This window comes from Branchiostoma floridae, chromosome 17, assembly GCF_000003815.2.
Source record: "Branchiostoma floridae strain S238N-H82 chromosome 17, Bfl_VNyyK, whole genome shotgun sequence".
Classification (NCBI taxonomy): domain Eukaryota; kingdom Metazoa; phylum Chordata; class Leptocardii; order Amphioxiformes; family Branchiostomatidae; genus Branchiostoma; species Branchiostoma floridae.
In genome coordinates, this window is record NC_049995.1 from 17,556,054 (window position 1) to 17,569,505 (window position 13,452).

The window sequence follows — 13,452 nt, forward strand, 5'->3', positions numbered from 1 at the left end:
CAAACATGAGTATGATTAATATGATAATCATGTTAGAGGATCATATATGACCCCAGAAAACATTAATATACATGTATGAAAAATGAACACAAAGAATATACTCATATCAAGAACTGTGAAGTGAATCATGAGGCAGTTATTCCCTTGAAGTTGTCGTCACTTTATGTCTGTTTGAGCAAGATTGCAGTCTTTGTGTTGGAAACTACTTCAATCCAAAACTTTCCATTATAATCTTTCCTCAGGATCCTCTGGAAACTTGACTGAGACTGATGGAAACTCCAATGCCAAAGACCACGCCGATGAAGGTATGCTAACATACTGTAAATGCAGAAATGTTCGCGGTGGATTAATGTTCGCGGTTTTCGCGGCCACCGCTTCACCGCGAATTTAAAACCACCGCAAATATTTTTCATAACAGTAAGAGACTACAGTGCATGGTGCTACCACGAAATTAAAACCACCGCAAAAAGTCCATTTTCCAGCTACCGTGAAATTAAATCCCCGCGAACTTAAATGCATTTTACAGTAATACAAAATGTGATATTTAAGACTAGTGTGCTTGACATCATAACTATTGCTTCCTTCTTGTTATACATCATACAAAATGTCTTTTTTATTAAAAAAACACCTACAACAAGTGAAACTAATGGCTAACAAGTTGCATTTTATATAGCCACTGGCTCAAGACCTGCAGCAAAGCAAGAGGGTACCCGAGCTGCAGTTGTAATGTTTCTCATTGCGCCAAAATAACCAAAATTTTTGTCATCCAAATGTAAAGCTGAAAAGTCCAGAGTTGTTGACAAATATTCTTTGTGTTATGAACAGCCCCTGAAGTGCAGGATGATATTAGGGAGATGAGCTTGAGCTTTGACAGCCCGCCACAGAAAGATAACGAGGCGACACCTCTGCTGTCTCAGCCTCCTCAACCAGGTAAGATACCATATCCATTGGTGAGGTCACATAAATGGATTTAATCAATTTCCATTGGAGACAATACATTGTAACTCAGATTAGTGCATGAATGTGAAGAAAGTAACGTTTTTAGATAGTACCACTGACAGTAAGACACGGTTGAGAAAGTTATATCATAGTAATGGTTACAAAGTTAAACTAATATTTTCTTACCGGTACTACCTTGTTTCCTGGTAAGAAGAACTATAAGAGCAAAGGTTATTGAATGAAGACTTTAAACTGTATAATATCTGTATTAAGTTAATCTAAGACTCATATGGATAAAGTTAAACTGTAACTTCCAACACACAAAAAAATTGGACTTATTAACTCAAATGAAAAAGAAGTTGACCAGTTGAAAACTAAGTCCAATTTGTTGTGTTGGAAGTTAGAGTTTAACTTTATTCAGAATGACTTGTACCAAAACAGTGAACTTAAAAATCTGTACACAAAGAAAAGCTGTAAGAAACATCAACAATCTTTTGACCAGTCTTCTCATCCTTCTTTGGTTGAAAAGGAAAAATTAACTTAAACCTTTTTTGTCACAATGTTTTAGAGAAAAAAATTACGAGAAGACTTGTCCCACAGATGCAAGTGTTCGAGATCCCCTTCAGCATCAGGCATAAGCTGACAACCCAGCTGAGTGTGAACCGAGATGATGGTGAGTTTAGTCTTCATCCTTTACTTACGCTTCATTGTCTGTTAGGCATGGATGTGATCATTTGAGGCAACCAGAGCTAAAATAGGATAGAATAATACAATGTCTGTACAATGGTAGAGTTTTTAAATGAAAATCTTCTGAGGATGCAAAACCCCAACATGCCCAGGCATTGAGAAGCATTTTTTTGGATCAGGATGATTTTTGACAAGTTGTGGCCTCAAGCACTTCTTTGCAAGCTTAAGTAGCTTCTGCTCCCCTTTCCCATTACAAGTTGGTATCACAAGTCTTTCCCCAACCATGGGCAATTGTTACATGTAGTAGCCTTTTTTTTCTGGAGATAAAAACTGTTAAAATCCTTCTGGCTCCAATGGTACATTGGGAGGCAGGCAGTTCCCACAATGATTTCTACAATCACTACAGCAGGGTGTTAGTCCACTGGTAGTGGTGTGTGTTCAACATTTACTACATGAACCATTCTCTTTCCCGAATGTTGATTGTCAAGCAGAAAATGTAGCATGTACCATTTATAAAGTCTTTGGTATGACTCGGGATCAAACTCACGACCTACAAACTGCAAGGCAAACTCTTTACTCAATTGGCCAGTGCACCAAGTATACAGAACTCTTTCGAGGCCCCGTAATTTGAATGGCTACACTTTAAATCCTTTAAGGAGGATCTGAGGAATGAAAAATTTGATGATGTATTTTCAGGGAGAGACTGGCGGCTCCTGGCAGATGAGTTAGGCTACAATGAGTACATCGCCCTCTGGGACCAACAGAAAGGCCGAGGAGACCTTCCTGCAGAAAGGCTGCTGAAGTGTTGGAGATCAAAGAAGGAAGCAACTGTAGGGAGGTTAAGGGAAATTTTATTGGAACATAAAATGGGAGCTATAGCCCATATTCTGGATACTGAATATTGAAGTTAGATGTATCAGCACACTCGTGCTAACATCAACTTTCATAATTCACGTAACGTTAAAAAAAAGTGCCTTCTCAAGAAGGTCCTAAAATCCCAATGCCTAATCTGAACTGTTACTACTGATGCTGCTTTTTTAGTTTAGCAGATCTAAATTCACTATGTTTTGAACTTGACGGTATCAGGGTACCCAGTGGTATTATCAGACTGATTGTTATTGTTCATTGTTCTCTATTCATTACTACGTATAGTACTCACCCTGAGCAGACTGAATTCAATTTTTTAGTCATTGGAGAAAGAGGTTATTTGTTGCAGAACGGTAGGTTTTAGGGTTACAGTTCAGATGTTTATGTTCCAAGTATTTGTGAAAGTAACCCTTTGTGTACAATGTATTTTTGTACTTTCATACTAATTGGTTGTGTCAATTTAAAACAAAAGTATTTTTATCCGATTTTCTCACATTGCCAACAATTTCACTGGCATTTTAAAGTTCCAGTTTTATAGCAGCTGCAGATAGATTTTAAAGTGTTTTCAGATAAACTATTGTCATCTAATGGCATTTTTTAAATGATGTGACATATGATAGTGACCATCATATTACTGTAAATGCATTTAAGTTCGCGGGGATTTAATTTCGCGGTAGCGGGAAAAGGGACTTTTCGCGGTGGATTTAACTTCGCGGTAACACCATAGACTGCAGTCTAATACCATTATAGAAAAATGTTCGCGGTGGATTTAAGTTCGCGGTAAAGTGGTCACCGCGAACATTAATCCACCGCGAACATTTCTGCATTTACAGTAGCTGCCATATTGTATATAAGGGGATGTTATCTGTATGGTCCCTTGTATATTAACATGGTTGAGAACCCACCATACTCAAATAGTTTGTGCCATGATGTGCTTTAGCCAAAACTTTTTCTAGATCATGGGTAGCCATTATGAATAACATCTGGCTTTACATATGAAATATATGGATTCATATCAATATTATTGACATGAAATAATGTTGAAGATATTATCTTGGATCTGAAACAGTAATAGACAGAAGAACGGGGTAGAAAATAATGTGGAGGTGGTTAGATATTGAGTATGTTGTAACAATTTCTCAATACTTCATGGTGAAGTAAGTTCTGTTAAATGATCAAAAGATACTCAAGATAATGATAGGAAATGGAAATATTTATATACTGCATTTTCTCATAATTATCTATAGAGTATCTTATGTATATACAATGTACTGTACAGTGAAAAAGCTGCAATTTTCACAATCTCAGGCAGCTATATTATTTTGATATCAAAAGTGAAGTTTGTTTTCTGTTTTTGTTGTGTTTTTTCATATGTCTGCAGGAGACTAAACCTGAGCAAAATTGATGTGTTATTTGTAATGTAGGAATTTATGAAAACTGACACAATGTACTTGCTACTAATGTCTGTTATCAAGGACACAAAAATCAATGCAAGGCAGCTACATGTATATTGAAATTTTCATACAGAGCTTTGTTGAGTAGGGGTGTCCAAAAAGAACAAAAAAGTTGCCTTGTATTTGTATAAAGATATTGAATTTCTAATGTATATACTTGATTGGTGCCAATATTGTACCCTCTTGAAATGATGTATATATATTTTACCATTCTATTACTGATATACATGTACATGTAATTGGTGTACAGCATGTACATGAGTGCATGTTTAGATGTGGAATAGGAGAGCCAAAACAGATGTTATGTATCTGTCTAAAGTTGAATTTACTTCTAACTATGATGTGTGATGCCAAATTTTGCATTGTATACACTTTGTTAGTGTATATGACTATGCCTCAGTAAGGAATACGTTTTATTTACTAGTACATGTACATGTAGTAGTAACTCTTAAATTCTTACAATTTAGATACAATCTTTTCATGTAAATCCTATGCAGATTATACACCTATTCCAAACATATATAACTTTTTGTACAATTCTTGGTATCATTCCATTTGAAAGGTACATTGTACATCTTCCTTTTTCATGCATACGTATGTGCATATGGTGACAACTAAATACAGGTAACAGTATCTTTCTGTCTTATTATTTGCATTGTTATAAATTGAAGATTCATGTAGTAAAACTAGAAAGGTAATATTTGCAAGCAAATACAGAATGTTACCTTCACATGTTGTAGTCTAACACTGGCAAGTGTTTTGTTCATTCTTATTTGAACACATTTCTAAATGTAGTGACCCGAGCCCCTCTAGATCTGACATTTGCTACATTATGTAACCGAACACCACATGGTGCCTACTACTTTATCGGTTACCATGGGGACAGCCGTCTGGTCCAGGTCGTTGACCTTATTTGCACGGAGAAGAAGAAGAAACAAAGCAAAAATAGACATGTTCCCTTCTGTGAAGGTAACATAACTAGCAAGTCAATCAATTCTGAGGATGATTATTGTATGGATCGATCAATTTGGAGCAATCACAATGTCAATTCTACTGTTAAAAAGAATAACTTTGATTTTTGCTATCTAAAAAGTTGAAACCATGGTGCTGATTTGCCTTCCAATGATATCTTAAGTTACCTACAGGACGTTAGTGCTTACAATCTTCCTTCTTGATAAAAAGGGGTGGACAAAAAATCATGTTAAACACGCGATACAATTCTGATACTTGAGTGTTACTCAGTTGTTACGCTATGCCTGCCTCTCGTAACATTATATGTACCATCACAGATTATATGTACACACCGGAATACAATAAGCAAACTCTATGAAAACACAAGCAAAAGTAGCCTTTTCGCTATACGAAATTCTCTTCAGGCATAATAAGTAAAGAAGCCGATAAAAAACGCCACAAACATGACAGGAAAAACTATCCTAGTGAGGACGTCCACCCTGGCTGCAGTTCTCACTACATAGCAACCACTATATAAGTGACACATTTTATACAATGTATATAAAGATGGATAAAAAGGAACTTCCCTTCAGCCACAATAAGTAAAGAAACCAATCACAAATGCCACAAACAGGACAGGAAAGACTATCCTAGCAAAGAAGTCCATCCTGGCTGCAGTTCTCACTACATTGCAACCACTATATAAGTGATACATTTTATACAATGTATATAAAGACGGATAAAATTTAATTTTTCTTCAGCCATAATAAGTAAAGAAGCCGATCACAAACGCCACAAACATGACAGGAAAGACGATCCTAGCAAAGAAGTCCACCCTGGCTGCAGTTCTCTCTACATAGCAACCACTATATAAGTGACACATTTTAAACAATGTATATAAAGACGGATAAAATTTAATTTTTCTTCAGCCATAGTAAGTAAAGAAGCCGATCACAAATGCCACAAACAGGACAGGAAGGACTATCCTAGCAAAGAAGTCGACCCTGGTTGCTGACCTCTCTACATAGCAACCACTATGTGAGTGGCACATGTAATCATGCAAAAGTAACGTTTTTGCTATACATGTACAAATATGGATACAATAGAGCTTCCCTTCATCCATAATAAGTAAAGAAGCCAATCACAAACGCCACAAACATGACAGGAAAAACTATCCTAGCGAAGAAGTCCACCCTGGCTGCCATTCTCTCTGCAGAGTGCAGATTGTTCTCCTCCTCTTCAACCCAAGCTGTGGACGGTCTGGTCAGAGGTTCTACCCAGGCAGGACACCAACGGGAACGTCCTGCTGGCAGCTGTGTGTGTGAGTCGTTAGAGAAGAAAGGAATGAGAATTAGGATGAAAGCTTGCCTGTTCCTTTATTTTACTAGCAACTAATGTTATGCAATTAAAAAAAAAAATAAACAGATACAAAGAATTTGAAATCGTAAAAAAAAGTACAAAGAAATACAAAGAAAAAACAGCGCGGTCGTACGGATTTGTGGCGATTTTTCTATTTTTTTTTTGTCTTCTAGAAAGTCCTGTCAGGAGTGACTACACATATTGACCTAAGAATATCCGAGAAAGACCAAAGACTCGGATGATATGGTAGTGCGATGTTTTATTTGTATTGACTATTGACCAACTTTACATTTTAAGAAATGTTAACAAGTAAGTCTTGCATGAGGTTTAAATCAAATGGTATAGTTAGTAGGAATTGACTCTTAAAACCCTTAAACTGCCAGAGTTTCAGCACTATGAAATGCTATCAGTGCCAGGGTTGGCTGCTGACCTCCAAAAAGAAACCCCGGAACAGGGCAGAAGTCCCTAACTTCCGGGGTTCGTGCGCTACATGCGCGCAGAGCTGCTAGTAGTGCTACTTTGGGAGAATACGCAATCCCGGATATATCCGGGCGCGGCACACAGGACATGTAGAGGAGTGCCGGATATATCCGGTTTTGGCAGTTTAAGGGTTAAAAAAGCACCACTGGAAATGACAATGGGCAACCTAATATGTAGAAGAGCGAAAATCCTCACCTTCCCTCCTGCGGAGATGTAGTTAACCAGAACCGTCTCCAGCAAGGCAAGCATGGCCATGACAAGACAGCCATCCATCCACACGTCATAGGCTCGCACCAGGCTTGTCTGGGGGAAAATAACAGATGTGTTATGATAGTCTCTAACAGGCTCCAGCAAGGCCATGACAAGACAGCCATCCATCCACACATCATAGGCACGCACCAGGTTTGTCTGGAAGTAAACAACAGATGTGTTATAGTCTCTAACAGGCTCCAGCAAGGCGAGCATGGCCATGACAAGACACCCATCCATCCACACGTCATAGGCTCGCACCAGGTTTGTCTGGGGGAAAATAACATGTGTTATCATTATCATAGTCTCTAACAGGCTCCAGCAAGGCGATCATGGCCATGACAAGACAGCCAGCCACCCAGACGTCATAGGCTCGCACCAGATTCGTCTGGAAGTAAACAACAGATGTGTTATAGTCTCTAACAGGCTCCAGCAAGGCCATGACAAGACACCCGCCCATCCACACATCATAGGCTCGCACCAGGTTCGTCTGGGGGAAAATAACGTGACACTGTGTTATAATTATTATAGTCTCTAACAGGCTCCAGCAAGTCGAGCATCGCCATGACAAGACACCTGCCATCCACACGTCATAGACTCGCACCAGGTTCGTCTGCAAGTAAACAACAGATGTGTTATAGTCTCTAACAGGCTCCAGCAAGGCGAAAATCGCCATGACCAGACAGCCAGCCATCCACACATCATAGGCTCGCACCAGGCTTGTCTGGGAGTAAACAACAGATGTGTTATGATAGTCTCTAACAGGCTCCAGCAAGGCGAGCATCACTGTAACAAGACATCCGTCCATCCACACGCCATAGGCTCGCACCAGGTTCCTCTGGGAGTAAGTACAGATGTGTTATGATTATCATGCAATATATTACCAGGTTCTATACGGTGCCAAATACTTGTAAAAATATGGATGAATAATTTGCTATATTGTCCATAGTATGGACAATATAGCAAATTATTCATCCACACTCCATAGGCATAGAGCCAAGCTTAAGCATTTGCAGCCTTTTGGATCATTTGGCATTCTAACAGTCTTTGTCTAATTTATAGACTCCTAAGATACTGGAAAGATTGCAAAAGATTTGCCAGAGCAGTCTCGCATCTGCAGCCTTCTGGCAAATCATTTAGCATATTTGACTATTTCTATAACTGCTTTATCAATCCCAAGAGTCCCAAGAGCAAAACTTTAAAATTGTAAGTTTAGCAACATTTATTGTATGAAAAATGTAAAAACACAATACTATCGAGAAGAACAAACACGGTCTCATCCAAACATTTCTTAGTTAATGGAGGCTCACCCGGGGGTTGTCATCCTTGCTGCTCTTGATGACCAGAGACAGGAACGTGGTAACCCCCAGTTGGACCCTCGGGTTGACCTCCTTGGGGTGCAGCCAGAAGCCGAGCCATGACGTCATCACGATGGAGGTGGTGGGCAGGAAGGTGATGAACACGTGACGATGCAGGCGGCGGGAAAACTGCAGCCGGACGGCCAGGGTGGCGATCTCTGTCAGACCTGGGACATGGACACATTGGTACAGTAGAAGCCGCTTAATTGCACGCCTATTTGCCAGTGAATTTCGTGCAATTATCTGGCTGGTGCAATAATGCGAAGTTATCTAGCTGGACCGCACCGGTTTGGGATTTTGGAATTCGGTGAAGTAAACAAAAGTATGCGTTAATCCGTTGTGCAATTAACTGGCTTCTACTGTACTTTAATATGTGGATGAAGGTTAGGTATCAAGGTTCAGTAGAAGCCAGTTAATTGCACAATGGATTAACACACACTTCTGCTAACTGCACAGAATCCCAAACAGGTGCGGTCCAGCTAGATATCTTCACATTATTGCACTAGCCAAATAATTGCACGAAATTCACTGGCAAATAGGCCATGGTGGCATAACTGCAGTGCACCAAGACCTCTGGCAAATCCTGTCATATAGGTCTTGTGGCCTAAATAGGAAAGACACTTTGCACTACTTTTCTCACTCACCAAGTTGTAAAAATGGGTGCCTGACTTTGGGGAGGTAAAAGGCGATACATTCTTTTCGGAAAACAAAGTTTGATTGAAAATATCTTCAGAATATCAAATGATGAGCTGACCTGATGTGTTGGAGTTTTTGCACACGTTACTGCTGTACCGGCAGCTACCGAAGTAGGCTCTGCACACGGCACACTCGTTGCCATGACTACACGCCCTTATGTGGGTGCAGTGGTCGGCGCTGTAGGCACACTGGCCGGTCAGCTGATGACAGGCTGTAGGGAAACATCAATTGCTGCCAGTTGCTAAGTTGGTCATGTGTTACTGTAAATGCAGAAACTTTCGCGGTGGTTTAATGTTCGCAGTTTTCACGGCAGTCGCTTCACCGCGAATTGAAAACCACCGCGAACATTTTTCGCAGGACCTGTGTGACCGCGCCCTAAGATGCAAACTGTATGCTCTACAAAGATCAAATCTTGGCCCTTACCTGTCTCAGTGTCTATCTGCTGTACTGAAGACTGGACCTCCACTCCCGTTAGTTCGAACTGAGACACGACGGCCGTCATGTCTGTAGTCACAGGGCCCGGGGAGCTGGTGTTCCGCGCTGGCTGGAGGGGGAAGTACACTCCGCTGTCTGCAGAAGAAACCGATGGAGTAACGTTAATACAGCACGTAAGTTTATGCATCAAGTACATGGTACAATCATTATAGTACTTAAATGATGAAGATGATGACAATGACAATACAGTAGAAGCCGGTTAATTGCACAACGGATTACCCCACACTTCTGTTAACTGCACGGAATTTTATTCGCCCTGCCACACATAAAAGGCTGAATAAATCTTTTTAACTGGAACTATGTAACTCCATGTGTCTTACTGAGGGATGACTTCTGCAGTGCGATAGATTAGCAAAGGAAGGAGTCCACTATATGTGAGTTACTGTAGTACCTTGGAGAATACATACAGTACATACTAATTAGACAGTACAAGAAATAACTCAATGATGATAACATTTAAAAAAGATTCCTTACATCCCTGTAGATTGAAGCTGCATTCTTGATCATCCAGGGGGTACCTCGCCATACTGGGCACACACGTCAGGTACAGGGTCCTCCTGTGGATTGGGAATTTTCATTTTAGCATCATCATCAGGACTTAGTACTTATTCTGAAGACCTACAAATATATATATATATATTGCATTATTGATATCAGGAAGTATATACTATATGAATGTTGGGGATGTGTCTATGTGTCCAAATGTCTGAGGTGTCTTTGCAGAATTTGAAGTCGTTTTAGTCACCGCTTTAATTAAGCAACAGTGTTGTTTCTTTATAATTATTCACCTCCCTGAACAAAACCCCTGTCACATTTGCCAAAAATCGATCGGACGACGATTCTGCAGCAATCGCCCGAGCCTCGTTTATAATGATAACTTTATTGCACAACAACTGTACAAGGACAAAGTATGGCTTATATCTGAAAGGGACGTTTTTCAGGTAAAAAATACGCGCAACCCTCTGTCGGTCTTAAATATAGCCGATCTTCCATCAATACGCCCGAAGATCGTGGATAATGTGACAGGGGTATATGCAGGATTGTCAGCTGTCAGTTGAAAGATACAAGGCGAAAACTCACGTCAGTTTGTGGACTATGATTCCCGACGGATGGAGCCACATGCTGATGTCATGATCGCCTTCTCCTCTTGGTACTCTCTTCCTCCTCCTCTTCTTGGTGCCATCAGTAGCACTCCGTACGGCCGGTCCGAACGCCAGGGGAGGAGCCCACATCAGAGCTGCCGGCACTGGTACCCAGCTGGTGGAGAGGCCACGGAGCCGGGGGTCAACCCAGGCCATGTTGTACTGTACCGTCACGGAGAGGTTCTGTAAACAACAAAAACAACAACAACAACAATCACATCAAAGGTACCGGTGCCGGCACTGATATCAACCCACGCCACGGTGTACTGTACCGTCATGGAGAGGTTCTGTAAACAATAATTACAACCACATTCAATAATTGTTAACCTCCTTAGGAAGCTTTGAATTTCAAAATGGGTTAAAGTTCTCTAATGTGGGTAGAGGTAGGACCCAGCATTTGAGAACCTAATAGCCCATGTTGAAATTTGCGAATCAGCGCTCTCGCTGAAAAATTAAAGCCTTGAACACTGCAAGAAGTCTGCGAAAGAGACTATGCGAGTGTCACGCTTTCTTGCTTGAGAGAAAATTTTCTCTGATTTCAAAGTACTGCTTAATGTTGACTACAAAGAGGCAAGTTGGTTCCGAGCAGGAAGGTGGGGATAAGAAGGATGGTCAACATGGCGGTGGGAACATGGAATTGGTCTATTGATATCATATTCCCACAAAATCTGAATTTTGTGTTGGAGACCAAACGAGGGAAGTGGATATCATAAGATACTGACCGCGTGCTCTTCAGACAGAGGCCCCACGTGAAGGATCGTCACTGTGGATGTCACTTCAAGTTTCTCTTCTGTAGAACAATGAAAAAAACAACAGGGATATCAAGGGTGGTTTCGAATTACAATCAATGGAAAAAAATTAATTAAAACAGGACACCAGTCCTGTATGTGACTAAATGTTAACACTGTACAACAGCCCTGTGTGGAACTAACTTAAAGTTAAAACAGGACAGGAAGACAAGACACAGTAAGATAGGACACGGGTATACAGGTCCGTGTATGAAGGTGAACATTAACATTGGACAGCAGTCTTGTATTGATCAGAAGTAATCAAAACAGATATACACAGATATACACACATAATTTACCAAGTGGACAGAGGTCTAGTCTGACCTGAGTTGTAAGATCCTCGTAAAATGAATAAAGTGAAGGTGAAAGATTAATTGCCGTTCCACAGAACGCTGCCACATACCTGTCTGAGGGCTGACGCTGCTGTCGTACCCTCGGGGCATGTGCTGTCCGATTCTCCACTCGTCCCACTCCACCCACGTCGCGTTATCCGCGCTCGCAAGCTCCAACTCGAACGCCGAGACGTCTTCAAACATCTTCGCCGAGACCTTTTCAAACAACTTCTTCAATACAGTTTTCCATTCTTCCTCCACTTCTGGCGGGACGGCAGTATCGGATAGTCCTGTGGTTGGACCGGTAGCGGTTAGTACCGGACCTGTTCCCGATGGCCAAGTACTTTTCTCCGGTGTTGGTGACCTTCTGGATGTCGCATGAGACGCACTGGCATGTGATGGAGTAGTAGCAACATCTGAAGGAGTAGCTTTAGAAGTGGTAGTAGCTGCAGTACTGGTAGTAGCTGCAGTACTGGTAGTAGCTGCAGTACTGGTAGTAGCTGAGTACTGGTAGTAGCTGCAGTACTGGTAGTAGCTGCAGTACTGGTAGTAGCTGCAGTAGTGGTAGTAGCTGCAGTAGCATCAGTAGTAGCATCAGTAGTAGCATCAGTAGTAGCATCAGTAGTAGCATCAGTAGTAGCAGCAGTAGTAGCAAGAGTAGTAGCATCAGTAGTAGCAATAGTAGTAGCATCAGTAGTAGCATCAGTAGTAGCATCAGTAGTAGCAGCAGTAGTAGCAAGAGTAGTAGCATCAGTAGTAGCAATAGTAGTAGCAGCAGTAGTAGCAGCAGTAGTAGCAGCAGTAGTAGCAACAGTAGTAGCAGCAGTAGTAGCAGCAGTAGTAGCAATAGTAGTAGCAGCAGTAGTAGCAGCAGTAGTAGCAATAGTAGTAGCAGCAGTAGTAGCAGCAGTAGTAGCAATAGTAGTAGCAGCAGTAGTAGCTAACTTAGTAGTAATGGCAGCAGTACTTGAAGGAGTAGAGGTGGTAGCAGCAGCAGTAGTAGTTGGAGTAGGAGTAGTAGTAGTAGCAGCAGAAGTGGTAGTAGTAGTAGTAGTAGTAGTAGTGGTAGTAGGAGGAGGAGAAGTAAAAACAGTAGAAGTAGTAGTAGCAGCGGTAGTAGTAGTAGCGGTGGTACATGTAGTTGCCGTCATTGTTTTTGTAGTCAGAGCGGTTGATGAAGGCAGAGCCGTTGTTGTTTGGGCTGCAAAATTGAAAGATGAAATAAATTAGAAAATAATAACGATGACCATAATAAACACAGCTCATGGAAATGTTGTACACTGAAGACAGGAATCAATCAAGTTGAGATACTACATGGTGTGCTACCTAACCACACCTAATCAGTTTGATTAGGAATCATATGACATGAAAATGATATCAAAATACATTTCAGTCTACAACTCCATAAAAACGGATATTTACTTCCGGACGTTTCGAGTGACAGGAATCACACTTCTTCAACGTCACTGGAATGAAATTTAATTTCCTATGCGTGTTGTCTGACCATATAGGGTCCGGCACGGCGGCACAAAGACCCGCGGACACGATTGACCGGGTCGGATTGAATTTCATACATAAAGCTTTAAACACCGCGAAGTATGCCTGAATTTACGAAGAAATTTGTTCAGGTAACTTTTAAGTAATGCGTAATGAGC

General features: G+C 40.9%; 2 protein-coding genes across 2 annotated transcripts in view; one reads left to right on the top strand and one right to left on the bottom strand.

The window, feature by feature from the left end:
- Nucleotides 1-2,603, top strand: part of LOC118405150 — a 6,254-nt gene extending 3,651 nt beyond the window's left edge. The window contains exons 3-6 of the mRNA XM_035804576.1: nucleotides 243-305; nucleotides 826-930; nucleotides 1,508-1,612; nucleotides 2,323-2,603. Of these exons, the coding sequence (XP_035660469.1) occupies nucleotides 243-305; nucleotides 826-930; nucleotides 1,508-1,612; nucleotides 2,323-2,531 (482 nt within the window). The 3' untranslated portion in view covers nucleotides 2,532-2,603. The remainder of the gene's footprint in view (nucleotides 1-242; nucleotides 306-825; nucleotides 931-1,507; nucleotides 1,613-2,322) is intronic.
- Nucleotides 2,604-6,013: 3,410 nt separating this feature from the next.
- Nucleotides 6,014-13,452, bottom strand: part of LOC118404426 (glutamate-gated chloride channel alpha-like) — an 18,975-nt gene continuing 11,536 nt past the window's right edge. Inside the window, exons 4-5 of the mRNA XM_035803498.1 lie at nucleotides 6,933-7,040; nucleotides 6,014-6,211 (exon numbers count right to left, since the gene is read on the bottom strand). Coding sequence (XP_035659391.1) covers nucleotides 6,014-6,211; nucleotides 6,933-7,040 — 306 coding nt within the window. The remainder of the gene's footprint in view (nucleotides 6,212-6,932; nucleotides 7,041-13,452) is intronic.